Here is a 22,657-nt window from a genome sequence, read left to right on the forward strand (position 1 = left end):
TGCTGTGAAAGTGTGTCGTTAATATTCCTTGCTGAACCATCAAATTCTGATATAACAGCTTGCTAGAAACCTAAATCTGAAAGATAGGAAACACTCACCTAATCTATGCCCTAATCAACCCCACCCTACCCCATTTCCTGCTTGCTGACTATAGAGTTTATAGAAAGGGGGTCCAACATAGGCTTTTCCAACCCCACTTCTGCTACTATTTTTTGGCTCAATCCCGCCATCCTGCCCCACTCGGAATGTTTATCTTGATCTCGCCTGGTTAGAGTTGCAGTTCTCCATGTCTGCCTACAAGCCAAGTGGCCCATCAGGCCAGTGCTTATCTCCTGTTTCTGTAGCATGAGGTGACTAGGAATATTTCTACTTCCCCCTGGATGGGATACTAGTCCATCACAGGTTTACCCCCAGCGTTAAATTCTCTGGTACCCATTTATACACCCGTGTTGCCTAAGAACACAACACAATGTCCCTGGCCAGCGCTCGTACCCGGGCCACTTGATCCGAAATTTGAAATCTTTTTGAAAGGTATAAAGAGCATCCAATAAAACCTCACCCTTTTGGTCAGATTACACGTTCCTCCAATTTCAAAAATAACCTCGGCAAAAACGCCTGCTTTGTGAAAAAAAGTAAGAATTTGCCGTAAATATCTGTGATCTTTCAAAATTTCTTCAAAATTTTTGGCGCTTCCTTAACGCGAGAAGGTGGCAGGAGTCTGGGCTCCATAATGTTACGCGGGCTCGGGTTCAAAATGGCGCGAAATGATTCGCGAAGCGTTCGTTGTCCGAATTCGCAGTGAAAACGACACTTTGATCAGGTTATTGAAGGCAAATCTGTCATTACTGGAAAAAGTTTTGTTGATTTCCACGAAATTATTGTTTTTCGGGATCACTGGCGTGTTCGATGTTGGGAAAACTAAACGCTATGCAAGGAAAACGCTTGTAGCCACGCAATTCAAGCGACAAAAATCCGATGTCAACAATGGTTGGCGAAGAAACAGAGCTTGTAGTAACGGTAAGTAGTGTAAATTTGTGAGATTCTTTATATCACGTTATTAAATGACAGTTAAAATAAACCTAAATTAGAGCTTTACCTGTGGTAATAATAATGGGCCATGTCGAATGTAGATTTAACTTTTCGCAATTTGTTAGGTCTGATTCACTCTGGGATTGTACTTTTTCTTTTGCTTTTCTTTGCCCTGCTATTCTCTTTCTTTGAAACTTAATCCAGGTGAAGTAAATGCTAAACATTGCATATTAAAGCGATACAGTCAGTTTCAAATACTGACTGTTAAATGGATGCCAAGGGGCATTACTGGGTGCTTCCCTGAGAGCCTATTCATAAGGTCTTAGGTATCTGAGGCAACCCACCTCTGAATTACCCTGGGAGAATTAACTTTTTTCTTTTCAAACAACTGTCTATATGAATTATACCTGGGCTGTCTAAGAGATGGGGTGACGATAACAACTTGGTGAGGTGGAGGAAGGAGGGGTGAGATAACAACTTGGTGAGGCAAGTTGTCTTATTGTGGTAGGCAAGGTAGCCCTGGGTGGGGGAAACAACTTTTCCTGAAATAAACACATATAAGCACACCTGTTGATGTATCTGAATGTGTTTCCTACAAAAAGTCACATTAACCCCACAGTGTGAGTGAGAATTAAAATTTTTCCAAAATTATGTAACTGATTGTTATTTTGGGCTATTTCTTTTTCCTGCAGGGTGATGATGCAGGCAGAGGTCATAAAGAAATTAAGAAGACTGGACTTATCAATGCATTTTTTCATCCAGTTAAAACAAAGCAAGATACAGAAACGAGGTTGGGAAATGAAATATCATCGAATACCTATAAAGAATCAGGTCAAGCTACTGAAAGCAACATTTGTGTCAGTAAATCAAAGATTGCAATAGTTCAAGAGTCTGAAGCTTTGTGCTCAATCAGTAGTGGCCATGGTCAAACTTCAAAAAAGAAAATGCTTAATCTGTCAGGAAAAGCTACATTGCATGATGCATCATCCCAAGAAGATCTGGTAAACCTGAGACGACCAAAACCCAAGTGGTCTGTTACTTGTGCTGTGCATAACTCCTCAAAGACTTTGAATAGTTCAGGCTCTGATTTTGAAGATGGCGGTAAAAGTCCATTTGATATAAAAACGATACAAGTGCAAAAGTCTGCTAAAAAGAAGGCAAAAATTAGATCAAGAAACAATGTTAGAAATGCTCAAGAAAATGAAGGAAATGTTTCAGAATTGAGCAGTAACAGGGACAAAGAAAGTGAAGCTGTTCACATAGAGAAGTCTAACTTATCCAAACATGTTATTGAGAAACACGTGGAACAACACACAGAGAAAGTTAAGTCAGACAATGAATCAAAAGCTTTAGAGAAATGTGAAAAACCTAACCAAATGAAAACTAGTGCCTTTGATGTTTTAATGAAAAGTCAAAGGGTTCAAAAACTGGAAGATCAAAGGACAGAGAGTTTGTTGGTAGAAGCCTCTGATACAGCTATAATAGCATCTGACAGCAAGTCAGAAATATCGGGTTCTTGTGAGATTGTTGATAACAAGGGAGCACTTCAGTCCAAGTTGCCAGCATCATCAGGAGATTCTTCATCTGAGACAAATGCATTTGACTTCTTGATGAGAAAAGGAAGGTTAAGGAAGAGTCCAAGCAGCATGGATTCACAGTTAGAGTCTGATTTGGAGTCTAAAGTGTTGGAAAATCAAGACTGCTCCTCAAAACAAAAATCCAAGAAAAAGTCTTTTGAATTTAAACTGAGTATCCGTGCAAGCAAGAGGAAAGACACTGAATTTTCATTAGAATCTGACTATGCTAGCAGTGATGTAGTAAATTGTGAGGAGCAATCAAAGAGTAAGAGTACTAGGAAAACAAGAAAACTTAAGAGTGCTGGGAGTGAGTTGGTTAAATGTGGAAGTGATGAATCTTTTGTTAGTGAAAAATGCGAAGAAGTAGTTGAAGTGTCTAAATCTAAAAGAGGAAGAAAAAAGACTAAAGTTAAAAGTAAAGTCAACAATGAGGAAGACCAAACTGATGTTTCTCTTGTAGAGGTGACTGTGACTAAAGGAAGTAATAAAAGTGCCAAGAGAGGAAGAAAATCTGGAAGAAAAAGTTCTTCAGTCACAGAGAAAGTAACTGGGAGTGTAGTTGCTAATGAGGGTGCTGATGTTGACGAGATTGATTTTCAGCCCTTGGAAAAAGCACAAATTAGAGGAAAAAGAAGGAAAGAGCAAAGGAAAGATTGTGAAAATACTTCCACAGAAATCAAGGATAAAAAGGTTCAAAAACCAAAGAAGAAAATGAAAAGTGATGTAACTTCCCTACCACTAGAGTCACTTTCTGCAGAGTGTCAGCAAACTTCAGTATGGTATGTTCAATATTTATGTAGAAAAATAGTACAGTACTTATCAGATTACACTGTAGGTTTCTTGTGGTCTCCCTGTGTTGGTCTGGTTCAAGGGGTTCAAATTAAAAAAAAAAAAAAACTGGGGTCACTGTTCTGTTCTTCGGCAACTACTTTGCTTCACACTGCTTTTCTTAATCTACTCTTTCCACCCAGGGAGAGGAATTTGTACCAATGATTTTTTGGGATACAAGCTGAAATGCTTATGTGCCAGAGCTTATTCCAGTTTCCATCACTGCCTACCCCCAAGGATTCTGTCAGGTTTCCCCAACAATTTTCTGGTAACACTATAAGAGCGTCTTAAGTGTCCTGCTTTAAAACTTAACCAAATGATCATGATCATCTCTCAATTCCAGACCATACAATCTGGAGTCTAAGGCATTAAACGTTTACACCACTGTCTGTTGTTGAACAAGAATGCTGATAGGTTGTGATGTACCAGATGGAGCTGCAATATGGCATCTTGATGACTTAATCCATTAGACTCTGTGAAGGGTCTATTTTTACTCTATTTATTACTGTTATCTGTTCTATGCTGTTATTGGTAGGGTTACAAGGGGTGGGCTGGGAGGAAACCAGGGCTGTCATTAAGTTTTGATTCACCTGTAGCCTTGGTCTTCACACCCATAGCAAACTTGTTACTTTATGGGTGCAATGCATTGACTACAGGCAAGTTAACTTGTAACATCAAAGGCCCACCTAGTATGCTCAGCCGAAACAGATGCAGCGGGTTATGGCGCTTATTGACAGTCCTGGAAACCGTGAGATTTTAATTATTCAGGATTCACCCCAGAACACAGCTTAGTGCATGCCCAGACTAAAAATAAATTGAAAAGAAGTAACTGAGAGACATTTGATGTCTAGAAGGATACTCAAGAAAGGTGGGTTTTCCTTCCAAATTGTGAGTGATAATATTATTATTAAATTATTGTTATTATTTGATTTTAATAACAGTGACTCCAACAATACTGAAGATGCAGACAGGATTAACAGGAAAGGAGATGAAAAGAAACAGAAAGGTCTACCAAGTGAGTCACTGTCAAGCACTGATAGCCAGAACACAGCTAGCAGTGAAAAGAACACAGACGACAGCAGAAGAGAGATGGGAACAGGGGACTTACATCACAAGGAGACCAGCCTTTGTACTGGTAGGTAGTAAATTACGCTAAAATGTTTATTATCTTGGGAATGGTCCACAGTCGCTAAATGAGTAAACTGAACTCTCTTGGTGCATGGTAAATAATATCCTCTGCTTGAGAGATCTCTGCAATTTGACCTCCAAAATCACACACTGGTGACATTAAGCTGTACAAGGCTATTCTTTATTGGTATCATTCCCCTCATCCAGAGATGTAGAAAATACAAGCAGTGCATCTTGTCAATTCTTGCTACTGCAATCAGAGAGAAAGACACTTACTTGATACACTGCTGGGCTTGAATACAGTCGAACCTTGATTATGCAGACTCATTGGAACTAGACGAAATAGTCTGCATAATCGAGGGTCTGGATAATCGGAAATATTAAGAACTGTTTAAATAAAGCAACATTAACTCGTTAAACAGCACTTTTACAAATCGTTTGGAAAACAATATGGTGTACTGCACATCTTGAACCACTCAACTCTTAGCCAATCAGAACTCATTTGAGTGTCCTTCATTAGTTACGACACGTGCAAGCTCCACTTTTGCTCTTTAAAAGCAAAACAAACTTGCTTTTGACTGCACATTTCAATGCTATAGTTTTAAAAAGAATATTGCTACGGATCTTGAGCGTGACTAATAAATATTCATGACAAAATTGGGCCTAGATAAAAAGTCCGGATAATCAAGAAATCCAGATAATCGAGGCACGGATAATCGAGGTTCGACTGTACAGACTTGACCAAATAAAAATTGATTTTTTAAGCTTGGTCAAAATACCTAAATCTTCATTTTCAGAGCCTAAGGCATTAGCCTCCATATTTCTCAAGAGGAAACCTGTACCTCCTAAACCTGAAGCTGAAGAACAACTTCCTACAATGCCTGGAGATTCAGTTCTGTCTTCTACAGTATCCTCAGTAGTAACCTTAGATAATGCAACAAAGATGTGTGGTACCAGTGATTTGGATTCTTCTCCACGCAAAGCGAAATCAGCTGCTGAGCAGGAAGCTGCAAACAGAGCTTTCAAGGCATTATTTACTGGGGCATGTTCTCAGAAGATGCTGCCAACAGCTACTGCTGCAGAAGCTCTTCCAGCACCATGGCCACTAGTTAGTCACGTGATTCAAAGAGATGAGGATGTTTCTTGTGGGGTCAATTTCTGGAGTCTTCCTTGGCCTGTTGGGAAGTATAACAAATCTGATGATTTCTCTCACAATTTGTCATTAGATGGTAAGTTTCATTTGAGATTGTCTATCTTTTACAGTGTATGCTCAACTGCACAAATTTCTGAAAGTCACACTTTCATCGTATGTTAGATATTTTGCTCATGTTTATCACATATTGCTTGCTGTAATCAGCTACCATCACAAGTGCCTGCATGCCTACTTTAGCTCTACTTTATAGCACTACTTTGGCTTTGTTTGGTGAGTTACAAAATCCTCACCCAGTAAGGTTTTTTCAGCATGTGTGACCGTTAGGTGTGGACCTATAATATAATTGTAATCTTCTAATTTCAACAGGTTCACTTGCAGATTTCTCTGCAAGCACCTCATTGTTGGTAGAGGATAGGGTGATGTTTTGTGGAAAAAGGCAGGAGCAGGAGAAGCAGTCTTTGTGTGACCCCTTGAAACTGGTAAGAAAAATATTTAACTTAAATATTTTAATATATAATGGTAATTCCTACTCATCTTGTAACAGGGGCTAATAATAGAGTGTGTTCACGTGACATCATCAGGGTCCGAAATTGCGACCAGCTGGTCGCCAATGCGACTGAAAATTTAGCACTGGCGACCAGAATTTCAAAGCCAGTCGCCTACTGGTGACTAACTTTTAGTGTCGTGGCAATGTTTTGAACCACGGCTCAAGGAATTAAATCGACAAATTGCGCGTTTGATTTTGACAAGAAACTTACCTCTAGTCTTGTCAAAGTTTTTTCCTAATATAAAATAATTGAGATAAAAAAAGTAATGGTATGAATGTCATTAAATGACTTTCAAAAACGTTGTAATCCGCGCACTGAAATCGAAATTTAGCGACCGCCATGTTTTCAGTGGTTTCATCTTACAGCCATACCGTGGGTGCAGTGTGTAACACGTGCTTTCCTTTCGCAATTGAACATTCAATGAACCGTCATGTTTCCTGGCACTCTACAAACTTTCCAAAACGCTTTGCAGTCTGGCAATCAAGAAAATGCAAAAAACTTCATTCAAGACTTGGACATAGCGTGAGAATCAGAATGCCAAATGATTAAAATTTCATTTCTTCATAAATTTTCGACAAACAAAGTTAATGATTATCAACGTCAGGAGACTGGTACGAACAATTTTGTTCTGAAGTGGCCTGGAACGAGCAATATGGCCGCTTGTCCACGCATGTTTTCTTGAGGCTTCGTTTGCTTCGTACTGGTAAGTGTGTCAAAAGGAAGTGGTTTCTTGTTAAGTCTCCAAACTAAATGAGCTCTCTATCTAACAAAACTCCTTTTCAATGTAATCTACATGCTAATTTAATGCCTTTATACATGCACGTCTGATGAGAACATTTTAGAAACTTAACATTTACGTATTTCGCTATGAAACAAAATTTTATGAACCACTTTTTGGCGACTGAAAAAAATATTTCAGTCGCCACTTGGCACCTGCATAAAAAAGTTAATTTCGGACCCTGGCCATCAAATTCTCAAATCCAAAACTAAAGAGCCCCTTAAGGTTTTATCCTCATCAGGCATAAGAGGTACTAAATTTATATCCGTTTACAACTTTCCAGCTCAATAGCGTCCTTCGTTTGGAAACCAGTGCATTTTGAATTTTGGAGTTATGGTTGTGTGTGACATGAAGCTAAGATTGCGTTTGTCAAAAAATATACTCTTATCTTGTGATTTTTAGCCATTTTAGGAGTTAAAGTATTAGGAAAGTGCTTGTGTAAATGTTTTTTGGTGTGGTTCAGATAATCAAATGTCTACATAGACAAAGTAAGTTCCAGATGTTTACACTATTTTCCAGCTGCCATATTGGAGGACTGAGGAGGTCCTCCATACTCCATACTCTATACTAGGCTCTATGATTTTGCGTGGAACATTTCAACGAATATTTTATCTTTGGAAGAACGCACACACCTTAAACTTGGAGAACTGTCTTCTTTATTTATCATCTATAATATCACAATTTCTTGACTTAATCCACTGAATGGGTTTGGATTTTATTTTTTATTGTGTGACAATGCACACGCTCTATATTTTGTTTTTACCTATCATGATCAATTTTGCAGGAAAGAGGAACTACACAACAGAATTTCCCTGAGGCAGTCACTAAAAGAGTTCTTTTAGAGCTGGCACTGTTCTACCCTGGTGTACCACTGAGGAAACTTTACAAACGATATGCCTCAAAGCTGGAAAAGCACAAAAAATCCTGTGCTGCAGTTGAAAGCAAGCAGGTTGCCACCGAGAACACTGCACCAGTGAATGACAGAAAGAGCAATCCAAAACCATTTGATGACAGTGAAGAAAAGCATGATCTTGTAAACAGAAAGAAAGGGAAAGTAAAGAGGAGATTGTCAAGTGATGGGGGTGTCTTCCAAGAGAAGAAGGTTGCAAGAAAAAGTGAGCAGTCCCCCATGTCATTGCCATGTGAAAGTCAAGGTCTGCTAATGGATCGATCTGTGAACAAATCATGCAAGAAGAGGGGAAGAGAAGAAGAGAATGACCAAGGTCAGGAAAAGGGCACAAAGGGAAGAAGATTGTCCACAAGACTCCAGAAAAAGAAGACATGTTTAGAATCTGAAAGTGTGGATAATTTGGAGCAGGTAGAGCCAACCTCAAGCAGGAAGAAAAGAAGAAGAACAAGTGATCACCAGAAAGAAACAAAAGAAACATCTGAGCCATCCATAGAACAAGGCAATCCCTTTGAATCAGATGTACTGGTTGCCTCCAACAAGGAGAAGAACAGTATAGAGGGGTTTGTCAATGATACACTGTGGACTGATTTGTTTCATCCACTCCACTCCACTGAGGTCATGGCTAATGCATCAGCTGTAAGTAAACTGAGATCCTGGCTGGAAGAATGGAAGGTAAAAAGAGAGAAAACTCTGAGGAAGGAGCTGCAGCAACAGAAAAGGTAATACCAGTATAAAGAAGGCAGTAGATAGATCAACTGCTAAATAGGCTGTAAAATTCTGATAGTAATCCCTGGGCCTCCTTTTGCACAAAAGTCTAAGTCTATCAACTTTATTGGTCTCATGAGTTAAATATATACATATATATGGTAGTAATCAATAGTAGAAATGAAAAGACCTAAAGGGATTGTGCAAACATCCCATGCAGGGTGTAATCCAAAATCTAATAAACAAATCTGATAAGAAATCAAAAATTTAATAAAATTACAATAAGTCTAATTAATTACTTATAGTGCACAGTGAGGTGCAAATAAAATCAGTCAGGTAAAATTAAGAGCGGTGGCAGGGGCAGTTACGGGAGAGGAACCAGCTGCAGGGCAAGTCAATATTATACAGTAAAGTAAAATTTTTTTAACATACTTAGACTAGAAAAGTTGTCTTGAGGGGCTAGATTACAGACAATGTTCCAGTGTTTTATAATTCTATTAAAAAATGAGGCCTGAAAAGGGTCTCTGGGTGGACTTACTTGTACACGTATTTTTGGCGAGGCTCAATTACTTACAAGAAGCTTATCAGTGGGAGGAATTTTGCACTTTGAATGTTTTAAGGCACTTAAATGCTGAAAAATCATAAAAGTACATAAGAATAATGTATGTTAAAACTCTCTAAACGTAATGAAATGAAACACAAACTTGAGCAAGAACAACAGTCATCATATTGTTATGAGATAAAATACAAAACACAGCATGAGGCTTTATGATATCGAAAGAATTGGACTTATCCTCAGAATGGCTTATTATTGATCAGAAAGGATTTTTTACATCTAAATTTGGCAGACTTATTTTCAGTTGGGTTTACTGTTTGGAGGGGCTCGTTATTGAAATTTTATGGCAAAAGCACTTCAGTCGACTGTCTGAAGTGACGTAAATAATTATTATGATGCACCTTGAGTAGTTACCTGTATTGCTGTGCAACTTAAAAATCCCAGTGACTACAGCAGTACTAATCTTTGCAAGCTATTAGATTATTGCTACTGGAGATCTCTATCATACAAGGCTTCTGTAGGATCATGCATGACATAAATAAACACAGATGATGTCAACACTACTCTAAGAATACTGTGATGCATTCATATTTGTCTTTATTTTCTTCTAATGCTGTCTTGGCGTACCACCAGATTCCTGTTCTAAACCTTCTCTCTTGCTGTACCTTTTTACCAGAAAAGCAATAATTAAACTTTAATGTTTTGAGCTTGTTAATCTTGTTATTTTTGTAGGCTTTTGGCTAAGCAGAAAGGGAAGTCAACAACTAGCAACCAAGCCTCAACTCACACACTGGAGTGGTGGGACAATGACAGTGACTCCGACTTCCAGATGAGCGACAATGCATCAGAAGACAATGACACTGAAGGGGTCAGACTCAGTACTGCCATGTTTATTTCTGGCCCCACAGGAGTAGGGAAGACAGCCATGGTTTATGCATGTGCAGAGGAACTTGGCTACAAGGTACGTCCTAGTCACATTAAAATACTTAATTATAATTATAGTGGCCAGTCATTTCTCTTACTCATCTTTGTGAGATCCTGTTTATACTCGAGATTCAGATTTAAGTTAAAAGCAGAACATCTTGGTCCCACATTTTTGCTATCACGTCATTTGTGTTGTTATTATCATCATTATCATCATCTTGCTGTCCTCAAACATGCTATGGGATGCATAAGGCCTCAGATTTGTCTGCAGGCAGGGCTCAAAAAAAGTGTCATCCAGTCATCCGGGACAATTAGATTTTCCTTCTGGGCAAGTAACATTTCCTTCTCACTTGCCTGATGGGCAAAGGATCAGGCACGTCGTCAACCAACTAAATCATTAAAAGAGCAAACTAAGACTTTTCTGGGGCAGGCATTATTTGAGAGAGATACTTATCCCAAAGACAAGGTGGAATTCAAGTTTTTTTCGAGCCCTGTAGTAGTGCACCATGATGAGACTGGAATTGGATGTTGCTCATAACAAATTTTGAATCCAGTCTTTGTGTAGTGTTTTGACCTACTGTGTTGTTGTTGTTATCTGTACACTTTTTTAGTTGCAAGACTTGCATATATGCATCTATTTGACTTCAAAGATACCACTGTACTGTACACAGTTGTAGTGTATTTGAATTCAGTCATTGAACCCAAATGTCTTTTAGTGGTGTGCATATCAATACCTTAGAAATCTAATCTATGTACATGATTAATACAATAAGCCTGAAAGGTTTTAATTAATTAATTAATTAATCAATCAATCAATCTTTACTCAAGGGCTTCTGTGTTGTACATGTTGGACTGTTATACATGTAACTATTTGAATTTGTGGTTCTGCAGGTGTTTGAGGTGAATAGTTCATCCAAGCGTTCGGGCAAACACATTTTGTCACAGCTGGAAGAAGCCACCCAGTCACACCTTGTGATCAATAACAAGGGTCCTACCCCTCAAGCGTCGTTTGCAGGACTCTTCAAGAAACCTGTGAACAATTCATCCCCAGCATCTGGACCCCTGGGTGCATTTTTGAGCACAAATGCAAATATGTCTGACACAGAGCCCAAGAAAGGCGAGAAAGGAAAGAAAAAGCAAAAGGTGAAAGAGAAGAAAAAAGATGAATCTAAGGGAAAAGGCAGATCTATTCTAAAGCAGCCACCTGAAGCTGTTAATGACGATACTGAGTCATGTTCAAGTTTGTCTTCTAAGGCAGCATCACTGATTTTGTTTGAAGAGGTTTGTACTCTTGTTTTAAATCAATCTAACAACACTTGTGATTTCAGGGAACACATTGCTCTCCATAGACCCTATTCATAAATGGCTGCCAATTTTAAAATTCTTTTTTATGCATTTAAATTAGCCCAGCTAACCTCGTTTGAGAGAAAAAATTCTTATCAACTCAAAAACAAGGTTAGTTGGGCTAATTAATACTTACAAAATAATTGGCAGCCATTTATGAATAGAGTCTATTAGTTACAGGTATATTCGGTTGCTCAGGCCCATGTTCAAGGAGCAATTTATTCAACGATTATTCGCCAAAGGCGAAGCGAACATTGGTGAATATGTACTGAGACGAAGTCAAGGTAAATATTCACTAATGTTCACTGTGCCTGAGGCAAATAATTGTTTTGATCCAAGGGCCACAGTAGTCATTTTGAAAATTCCCCTTGCTTTCAAATATCCTTGACTGGAGTGATGTACTTCCAATAAAATAATGCAACTTTCATTCACTGTCCACCGTGATTACTTGCCGAGATAGCAAAGGTGGCGAGCTTAGTAACCAGCTTAAAAATGTTATATTAACGACCTAGCTTCACTGCCTAGTATGGTGTATATAGTGTCATAAGCTGAGCTTTTCAGCCAATTTGAATGTCCAATTCTTATATTCACCTCTGGAAATTATACTAATTGTACATATTCCTCTTACTCCTTCGATTAATATCTTGAAGGGGAAAAAACAAGAAACTTACAGTATAGGCCAAGAAGATGAGATATGTAAAATATGATATCTCTACTGTGCATCTGGCATTTCAAGTTATGTGGTGCAGCTCTGAATGAGTGACAAATGTCAAAAGTAAAATTATTCAATTCAAAATCAATGCTAAGTCATTAGCAGGTTTAGAAAATGAAAAGTTTTTACATATTTATTTGTTGTGAACAGTAAGGAAACCTCTGCAATAAATCACTTGGTTGTAAATCATTTGATGAAAAAATAGCTTCAAATTTTTGCAGGCCATTAATTTGATTATCACAGTGTGCATAGTACATGTAATTGAGAGACAATTAAGATTACATGCCATACATGTACAACATCCTTACAAAATTGGAGGTACCGGTAACCTATTGATTGAGTCAGGTGTGACTACTTGTCAGCTCATAGTCTATTTTTATTATTTTTTTTAGCTCAGAGTACAGAATGATAAATATCCATTGATAATGAAATCAATGCCTTTGTCATTTGGATCGGACTTGGAACTTACTTGGAGTCAATTTAGACTCAATAGATTCTGACTGTACACAATTAAAATAGATCTTTACTATCAAACTCAACTTGTTTTAACAAAGAGGTCAAAGGAGTTGGATACCGGCAATGTCTTATCTTTATTTATCTTCATGTCCGTCTTATCTTTATTTCTTAGGTTGATGTCATTTTTGAAGAAGACAAGAGTTTCTGGATGGCTGTGAACTCCTTCATGCAGAATGCCAAGTGTCCAATAGTTTTGATTAGCACAGGTGAGAGAAAAAGTCAGAGTCTGGGGAACTCTAGTGTTTTGGTTGGAACTGTATTCATGAAGTGATTGACCTTGAATTGATTTCAATACAGTATTACTTAGAGCGGTTTTCAATAGGCTCGATTTCTGCTGCTCTCTCATGCCCAGTCTTTGTTCCTTTCCGATAAAAGTTCAGGGGAGGAGTTTGGGCTCGTTTCCTGATCAGCGGCTGTAATTGAGTCTAGGTTGTCAATTGATTTCCGAAAGTAATCAGGCAATTACTTTGGTTTTGGTTTTTCTATGGTTTGAGATTGGCCGAGTAGTCTAATCGGTAAGTAATTGGTTTGGCTTTGGTTTTACGACACTCAATTGAAAACCTCTCCAGTTTTTCTTGGAAATCTCACCTTATTGGTCAGTTTGCTATATTTAAGGGACAATAATCACACTATTTTGACTTACATCAATCCAAATCATTCATACAGTGTACTTGATTGGTACATCCTGTAATTGTTCTGAAAAGTATACACTCTGTCATTACAGTCTACCTACCTACAGTCTGCACTCAGGCCAACGTGTTCCACTCCATGTGTTTCCATAGCCTGAGAGTGAATTACCAAACGTATTGCTTCTGCTACTCCCTATTGGGATGCTCTTGTACTACAGGTTACCCTCACCCCCAATACATGTATTTTGGAGTTTCCTTGAAGTTATAGAGTCCCAGTCAAGTGTCCTGCCATAGGGCACACCACAATGTCCAGGCCAGTGCACATATAATAGCTTCTTAATCAGAAGTTTGCAGCACTCAGGATAAGCCCATCGCACCTCATAATGACCCTGTTGTGGCCACAGCGTGTAGAGAAAGTCCTACATGTATCTGATAGCTTGGGGCTAGAGGATTTTACAGTCATGCTAGCCAATTCTTTTGATTGTTTGTGAAATTTCCAGGTACTGATAAGAGATTAAATTCTGGGGGGCTAGTGAGAATGACATTTGGGCTAGTACATCATAGTTATAGTTTGACCAAAGGGTAAATCAGAAAATTAGTTTTCTTTGCACCCTGGGGCACCTTTTATAGTGTTTGTTCTGCTTCCACATTGTAAACGAGTCAGCGTTCCATACATATCTTTGTCTCCAAAGCACAATCCCCTGCCAGTTATAAATATGTTTGTGTAGGTTCACAGCTTTGGGAAAACAACTTACAGATCTTTGTTTACTAGATAGCATTGTTAATCTTCATTAGCTTGCTGTTGATAGTTGATCTGCAGATATTGCTCATTGAGATGCAGAGTTACATCAAAGTTACTCATCCTAACATTAGTTTATGTGATCTATGATCAATCAAAGAAATATTTGCTTTGTTATATGACCTTGCACCATGAATATGTAGTCTGAAAGTTCATCCTCGTTACAGCACATTGTAGAGAGTCTTTCAAAGTGGAAAACATTGAATTAATATTTATAACATCATTGTTTGATATGCATGTACACTGATATTGTCCTTCAAAGATACGAATGATCTGCCTGGTTGAGCTGTTGACAGCGTGCCAATTGCTCGTTTCATTACATCAGGAGTACTAGGAATATTTACGTTTTATTACCTGTCACCTGGGTAGAGTGAAACAGTCTGACAATGAACTTGTAGAGTTCTTCCATTGGTGTTCCGTTAATTACATCATAACTCATCTTAGGGCAACTGGTATAATTTTGTTTGTTCTATTATGTCTGCAGAATCACAGGTGAGCTGTGAGGGAAGATATGAACAAATTAACCTCAAGCCTCCTTCAATAAATCTCCTTGCTGCCCATCTACAGCTTGTGGCCTTAACAAACAACATGTTTGTCAGTCCTGAAGATCTCAAGTCCTTGGTGGCACAAAACAACTGCGACATCCGCAAGTCTTTTCTCGCCTTGCAGTTCTGGTGTGCTTCAGGTGGGGGTGTCAAGATACCATACGAGCGGCCAGCAAGTTTACCAGACAAAGGAGATGTTGCTGACAAGCATCCGAAGCCTCAAGATGTTTCTGCTATCTGTAATAGTAACAGAGACCACGGGAAGACAGACATCACTTCTTCCCAAGATGCTCTGCAAATTGAACCACCTGTAGCTAGCGGTATTCTAAATGACGACGGAGAAGAAAGCATGTTTCTTTCATTGAGTGATTGGCAGGTAATCAAGAACAGAGGGACAAGACGCAGTTCACGCACCACACAGAGAGGAAGCCTCCGACAAACCGAAGATGATGATAATTCTGATTCCGATTTTTGTGATCCTAAAAAGAAGACACTTGTATGCACGGATGGCACAACTGACTCCGTCTTTGAAATCACCGACACCAATGACAGTCAACCAGTTAGCAGTGTTGATAAGAAAGCCGAAGAGTTACCTCAGCTACCACTGATGGATTCACTGCTGTTTGAGAGCTCCCATGGATTGCTGAATTGTGTGGCTGATCCAACCGTGTACGCACTGTCAGTTCTACAAAACAAAAAGAAACCTGGAGATGTAGTTGAGGTAGATTGTCAAAATTTGATGTGTTAGTTATGATATGTAGTGCTCGCTGTTACTAGCAAGATTGCGTAACAATACTTAACTCCTTGTAATTGAATTAATCACTTTACCATTCTCGTGATGCCAAGTGAAAATCTCATTTTCTAAAATATTGAAACACAGTTATCACCGCCTTTAGTTCTTTTGATAGCTTTCATCTGAATGGTCACACCGGAGGTTTCATCCACGGACATAAAAGTTACAAGCAGAAATACCTTTTATAGCACCTTAAACTACTACATGAAAATTTGGTCTGTAGCTTTCAACTGAACGATCACATACTAGGGTTTCATCAACAAAAGTAAAAGTCAGAACTAGTCAAGTTTGTCTTGAAGTCATAACGTTAGAGGCCACTTAAAACAGCAGAACTTTTGCATGCGATTAAATTCATCTGGGCTGTTTTGTGAGCCTTGTTTTGAACATGGCTTAAGCTAATTTGCCAGCGGTTATGGGCAAAGGTTCTCTGAGGGAAGGTTATACCATGCAAAAAAAGTTGATTTATCTAATGAGTTAGATCAGATTAATCCAAAAACATATGACTGTTTAGTTGCAGTTCACGTAACTTGTGGCTTTTTTTGTTTTACTTCACATAGGACTGTGTCCAGTCTTCCAAGCTTCACTTGACACACTTTACCCAAGGGTTGGATGTAAATTTGGTCCAGGCAAACTTAAGCGACCTTATCCCGCTATTTGCTGGCTCTTTAACCTCCTCAACGGAAACCAAACATGATCCACCTCAAGTCGAGGGAAGTGATGGAGCAGTGCCTGTTACAGAGCATGTAGCATTTAAGAGCGATAGTATATTCTCTGATAAAAATCTCTTTGATGACGGCATGGAGGAGTCTGGTAACAATGTTGAGCACGACAGCGTCATGGAAACCAATCAGGAGACAGAAAAAGAATCGGGAGACACCAAGCCTAGTTCCCAGGACTCCACAGACACGGGCTTCAGTGAGTCACAGCCGAAAGAAGAGATTGGTAAAAGTGGAAGAGGTCGAGGTGATGGAGAGGAAACTGAACACAGAGCTGAGAAAGGAAAAAAACGTGTTTGCAAGCAGCCAACTAACGGTATGAAAAGTGTATTGATTTCTACCATTGCAGATTCAGGATCCTGGGGGTGCTAAATATAATAATTTGGCTAGCTCCCAGGCGGGTGCAAGATTAACTAAATCCTGTGCTGTGATCTGCTATTTGACCTTGAAAGAAGGCTCTCTCTTGGCATCTATTGTTTCATACCATGCCATAGAAAATACAGCCAATCAGAACTCAGGAAAGCCGTTGTATATTCGAGGGTATCACATCCAAGCTTCCCATCATGCGCCGCGCGTATGTCGCATTGCTTGTGTTGTCCACTGTATTTTCTATGGCTAAAGGTTCGTGCGTGTACCGAGAAAATACAAGTGATTCGTGGGATATTCCGCGGTATACCACTCGAAAGCCTGGCATAAGTAGTATATATCGAATTCATCATATAATCTTAGGTCTACTGGTAAACTCTTACTGGACCATTCCAAGGGTAAGATGCTTCCAACATTGGGGGCTAGATCATTTTCAGCAGCAGCTCCGAAACTCTGGAATGGCCTACCTGAAGAGCTTTGTCAAGCAACATCACTTGACAGTTTTAAATCTCGACTTAAGACTTATCTTTTTAAGAAGTATTTTTATAATTTATAATTTTATTTTATTTTTATGGTGACTAAAGCGCTATTGATCAGAATATGTAAATATGCGCTATATAGATTGGTAAATTATTATTATTATTATATTATGTAAGCGCCAACTGTTTTATAATTTGAATGAGCTCACTTTCTGTTATAATACGGTCTAATACTGTCTCTCTTACCTCTCAATAGTCCTGAGGGGAAATACGCTCTCTACCCAAAGGGGAGGGGCTAAATAGCTTTTACAGTGATATAATTTATTTTTTCTTTTTCTTCTATAGAAGAAAGATGCTGCACCAAAGCTCTGGACATATTTGCGCAGTTTGCAGAAAACATGTCATTCTCAGACGCCTTCTGTCCCAGTCTTTCTATCTCTAACACTCAGTCTGCCTCGGCTGAATTTGGCTGGTGGGATGCAGCTCTGAAGCCTGGGCTCACGGACGAGCACTTGACTGTACAGGACTGCAGTGATTGGCTGGCTCGTGATACACGTGCGTCCCTACGAGGAGCTTTAGAGTTGGCAAATTTAGAGAGCTGTCGTGTGAAAGTAAATTCTTTGGTGGAAGATTTGGAACAAATTGAAACTTCAACTCAGGATGAAAAAACCTCCACCGGTCTGGAAAGTGAACAGTATGATTTCAAGTTCTTATCACAGGATCTTCCTCACCGCGATTCCAATGCTGTAGTGCGTTTTGATGCACTCACTCAGACACAGAAAAGGTAAGGGAATTTCATCCTTGGCTCGAAATGAAAGTTTTGAGAATTTAGCGCTGAATCAAGACAATTGGTTCCTTTATTGTTATCAACAAAGCCTTCACGTGGTAAGGAGAATTAAGAGTATCTCTCTGGGGAAACATGCATACATTAAGCGTTTCGAACCCAGCCGCTCAGTTATGCAGGTTCTCCAGAAAAATTTCAAGAATATGCAGTATGATTTATGATAGGCAACAACCACAACCACCCAGCCCCTAGCTCCACCCCCACCCCCCCAAAAAAACACACACACACACAAAGCAGAAAAAGATACCTGTGATTGAAGTTTTATCAGCAGCCTGTTTGTTAATGCCTAGATCGTCATCTTCCCAGAACGCCAAAAGCACTAAAAACCATGAAATGTTGTTGTCGCAATGCAAAGGAAATTTTCAAGTAACGTGGTAATACCCACCATGTAATGGTGCATGAAGTATAAACCACTGATAATTAATGGGCGATAAAGGGCTCTGCGAAAAGACAATGGTACTTTCCATGGTTGACGTAGAGCTGGGCAGCCAACAAACAGAATGTTTTCAGTCCTCCTCGGCCCTTAACCATGTAATCGTTAGATTTCATTGAAGTAAGGATTCACTGTTATCTATTTTCATTGGTCTTGTTTTACCATTTAGTTCTATAGCAAGCCGCAGAAAGCTTCACAGTTCTCTGTGTTCGTGTATCCCTGCTCTATACCACTGTGATCACCGCTGTGTCGCGAGTGACTACATACCTACCTTCCGCCTACTGTGTCACTCGGAAAGGCTTCGTGAAGCTGCCAACATCAAAAGAAGGTAAATAATTACAAGAATGGATGCAGAATAACAGAGTTAGTCCTCTAAACAGGATCCCTCTCGAGTTATTTTTAGACAAGATACCCAGTTCTTTCGCGGATGTTATTACCACGCGCGTTGCGTGGATGTTTTCGCGGAAGATGAAAATGCATGTAAAGCTGCTTGGCCTGTCCACGTGAGCGTAATCCGTGTCACAGGATTGGTTATTTCCAAACTCTCCTGAAATTTTCAAACTGGGAGAGTTCTACAAATAACTTGAGATTGCCTTGGTAATCAGGCCTGTATGGGGGACTAATGCTCTTACCTTTCATACTCTCTTAATGGTTATCAGTACTCTCGGTATTGGACTGGAACTAGCTTGCAACTGAGGCTAATGCGGGGAGTGTTTTCAAATGCAAATGACATAAATCTCTTTTTAATGACATTCCCCCGCGTGAGCCTCAATTGCAAGCTAGTTCCAGTCCAATACCGAGAATACGAATATGGCTTAGTGTGCCAATCAAAAAGGCCATATTCGTATTCCCGGTAGTGGACTGGACCTAGCTTGCAACTGAGGCTAATGTGGGGAGTGTTTTCAAACGCAAATAACATTCTTCTCTTATTAATGATATTCCCCCCGCATGAGCCTCCATTGCAAGCTAGTTCCAGTTCACGGCTTAGTATCAAACAGTAAGCGGTAAAAGACAAGACAACGTTCATTTTGCCCTGAATTTACTTGACTTAATATAATATATCAATTAAAACTATATACCGTAGCTGGTCACCAAAAGTGGTTGAGATCAAAAGATCATTATTGTTGTTAATGTTAAACCATGTCTCCAGTTACTCACAAAGGTACTAAGGTTATAGGAAAGCCGTCAATATTGGTTTATTTATGTTGGAGAACGGCCCTTGAAAAATGGTAGGAATCTGTTAAAAAGTGAGGATAAATAACGATAGTGAGGATTAAACTGGATGGAATCTCATTCTGATGCACAAACGTAAAAACGAAAGCCTTTATTACAAACCACTGCAATTTTATTGAAAAGCTGTTTTCAATCGTTATTTCATAATACTAGGGACCCATTTCCGGGAGTATGTTCCCATCACAAACACGTTGCTTGATAGGTGATAATCTTAGAGTTAATCATTTTATGTGGCTTTCTGTCGGCAGATTCCTTCATTACTTGGACCTCAACTTGTTCCCCGTGAGTCGCTCATCAATGGAGGCCTTAGCAGACAGTTACCTGGCTTAGTAACGTTACTGCCTTGACTTAGTGTAGACGAATGACAATTTTGTATCCTTAGCTTAGTGAACTTCTTTGTGATTTCTTCTTATAGTGGTCTTGCACAGAAAAACTATTGACACCAAATAAACGTGCTTTCCAATTGGACAAATCTCCAAATACAATAGTCAAATGAGTATTGGTAGCTTCGCGATATGTTTGGTGTTAATATACAGACGTTGTTATCGTGAATGTGATTGCTTCATCCCACCTTACGCCGTCGGTGTCTGCAAAAATGTGAGCGCTCTACTGAAATACCCTTTAATTTACTCAAATTTGTAGTGTTAGTTTTATGTTCAAGCCGAACAAACAGGAATTTTAACAACCCTTTTTTAAGGGTGCTCTATTTTTAAAAGAAAATGAAGGAAAGATCTGGGAAGATTTCTCCACTGATTGTATATCGAACAAATGTGGCTATGGGTAGGAGTTAGAACACAGACTATCCCAGTGTAGGTCAAGCTGTTCAAGCACAAATTAAAGTTACTAGACTACCGACTTATGTTAATGTAATTAAGGATTAGTTTTGTGATAAGCAAAATGTGATATGCTGACCGGCAAAGAGGTGACTAAAAGTTCGTTAACTGGGAGTGTTGCTGTTTTACACTGCCGTGTTGTATCTAACCTTTTCAAATCAAGCAATAACTTGAGGAATACAGATCTTAGCACATTTAAGACGCTTTTTAGTATGTTGTAATTTCCTCGTATAACTGTATGTTGGAACTTTTACGAGCAAAAGAGAGTATTTAGTCGGGTGAACCATAATCGTTTCTTATTGAATGAGCACGACGTTTTTGTCAGGAGGTGCGCCGTTGCCATAAGCAACGTGACGTATGATCGACGCACAAGCGAACGTCATAACTTGTTCCCAAGCTTTTTGTGAACTGGACACCAAACGTTTTCGGGTGGTTTCGTCAAGGTTTGTTGAAAACCTTAAAATGGAACTTGGTCATTCGACGGGGCTGATATCAGATTCAGTAACTCTTTTCAAATTTGTGTAAAATAAATAGATGCTAAGACGTTTTACTGTAAATATTTGAAAGTGTGAATTATCTGTATAAATCGCTGTTGTAAAGTATTTATGATTTAAACGACCTTGATCAGAATTGTTCCTCTTTCGAGGAAATTATTCTAAGAATGTGTATGACACTAATTCAGTCTTCTAGTTTTGATTTCTCTCTGGGGAAGAAAGATTGGAAGAAGTCGAGGAAGACATGTTCGTTGAATGTATACCGTAAATCAACGCTAGTTTTCATATGACTACTGGAGTTACTTTAGTAAATGTTGAACATTTAACAAATCTTTCTAGGGTCATAAACCTTGTCGACATGTGCGCACCAAATGTCTCTTAGGGTCTTAAACTTAGTCGAAATATTCGCACCAAATCTCCCAGGTTCACTCCTGCTTGTCACCTCGTTGCACCTCCCCCAATGCGCCCAGTAATAATCAACACATGTCCAGCTTTAGAATTTCCTCCTGTTCAGGCGATCTTTATTTGCCATATGGAAACCAGCGTTAGTGATATTGATAATAGTTAGACTTGAAGAAATTTGTTTTCTGTGTGTAGTTTAAGTAGTCATGCAATAAAGTGAGTGAACTAATGATGGAGACGTTTTTTCTCTCTTCATGTTGTGTGTATGCGAAGCCCGCTTTATGGCCGAGAATGGTTTTGATCCCTACCGCTTACGTTTTCCCGGGTTGCCACAGGAAGTAATCAGGGGAAAAAAATTCTTTAAGGTCAGAGAAAAGTCAGGGAATTTTATTTTGAGTCAGGGAAAATTGACATTTGTAGAAAAGTCAAGGAAAATTGAAATAATTTAACACGGCTGATTTAATACCATTGAAGGCTGGAAGAAACATTTGGGATCACTGAAAATTTCCTTAATGAAGAGGGAAAATTTGTCGAGAACTTACCCGTCAACGAACGAGTAGAAAGGAAGGCTAGAAGCGGCTATTAGATTTGACATTTTGTATCTATTCTTTTCAGGGAAATGATATTTTTATTAGGGAAAAGTCGGAATTTTGAAAAGTGATGTCTGTGGGAACCATGGACCTTTCTCTTAACTGTGCGATTAAACTGCTGACTGAAAACGAACATTTTTTCTGTATTCCTTTTGGTGTCCAATATAACGGGGTTCGGCTGAAATAAAGCTGAAAAAAACTTGTTTAGAATGAGCCTTGAATTTCGAGTTTCGCATTAACAAGAGGACAAATATAGAGAATCAAAAAAAAAAACACATCAACTTGGAAATTTCTTCCTGGTGAACCCTCTAATTCTCAGAACTAAAACTTGTATGATGGATGACAAACAGAAAGGAGAATCTGGGAGTGCAACTATATCACGGCGTTTAAACAGTTTTCTTAACGTTACGAGGCATGGATCGTTGTCTAAAGAGAACTGACTTGTTTATTAACCAGCAATGGTAGTTAAGACAGTTGAAAAATGACACTTAGCGAAAAAAATCAACCTCCTCCTCCCTAACATAACCTCAGCCCTCCAATAGACCATTTCCGAGTTGCCTTTTTATCTTGTCAAAACGAGTCTTCGTGCGAAACCATTCATAAGATAATGTGTTCAAACTACAACTGCAGGTTAATTTTCATGCAAATTAAACTCATTTTTGCACGAGGACAGGTTTTAAAACAGAGGCACAAGGAAACTCAGAACTGACTTATTCAATGTTGTGCAGGGTGCTGTGGTCTGCGAAGTCTTAGAGATAGAAAAACCAACATTGTTTGGGGGAGACGCTCAAAA

General features: G+C 39.0%; 1 protein-coding gene across 1 annotated transcript; it reads left to right on the plus strand.

Annotated features, from left to right (window-relative positions):
• The first annotated feature begins 735 nt into the window (after positions 1 to 735).
• LOC110049631 (uncharacterized) lies at positions 736 to 21,503 on the plus strand. The gene is made up of 14 exons (XM_089289884.1): positions 736 to 1,017; positions 1,722 to 3,385; positions 4,376 to 4,569; positions 5,360 to 5,791; positions 6,082 to 6,194; positions 7,826 to 8,670; positions 9,945 to 10,173; positions 11,028 to 11,417; positions 12,821 to 12,914; positions 14,621 to 15,402; positions 16,032 to 16,506; positions 17,381 to 17,819; positions 18,482 to 18,640; positions 19,794 to 21,503. The coding sequence occupies exons 1-14, from the start codon at positions 976 to 978 to the stop codon at positions 19,873 to 19,875; spliced, it is 5,940 nt and encodes a 1,979-aa protein (XP_089146010.1). The 5' UTR covers positions 736 to 975; the 3' UTR covers positions 19,876 to 21,503.
• The last annotated feature ends 1,154 nt before the right edge of the window (positions 21,504 to 22,657 follow it).

The sequence above is a fragment of the Orbicella faveolata genome, unplaced genomic scaffold (assembly GCF_042242905.1).
Source record: "Orbicella faveolata isolate gen_17 unplaced genomic scaffold, um_ofav_v1 contig_2, whole genome shotgun sequence".
NCBI classification, from domain to species: domain Eukaryota; kingdom Metazoa; phylum Cnidaria; class Anthozoa; order Scleractinia; family Merulinidae; genus Orbicella; species Orbicella faveolata.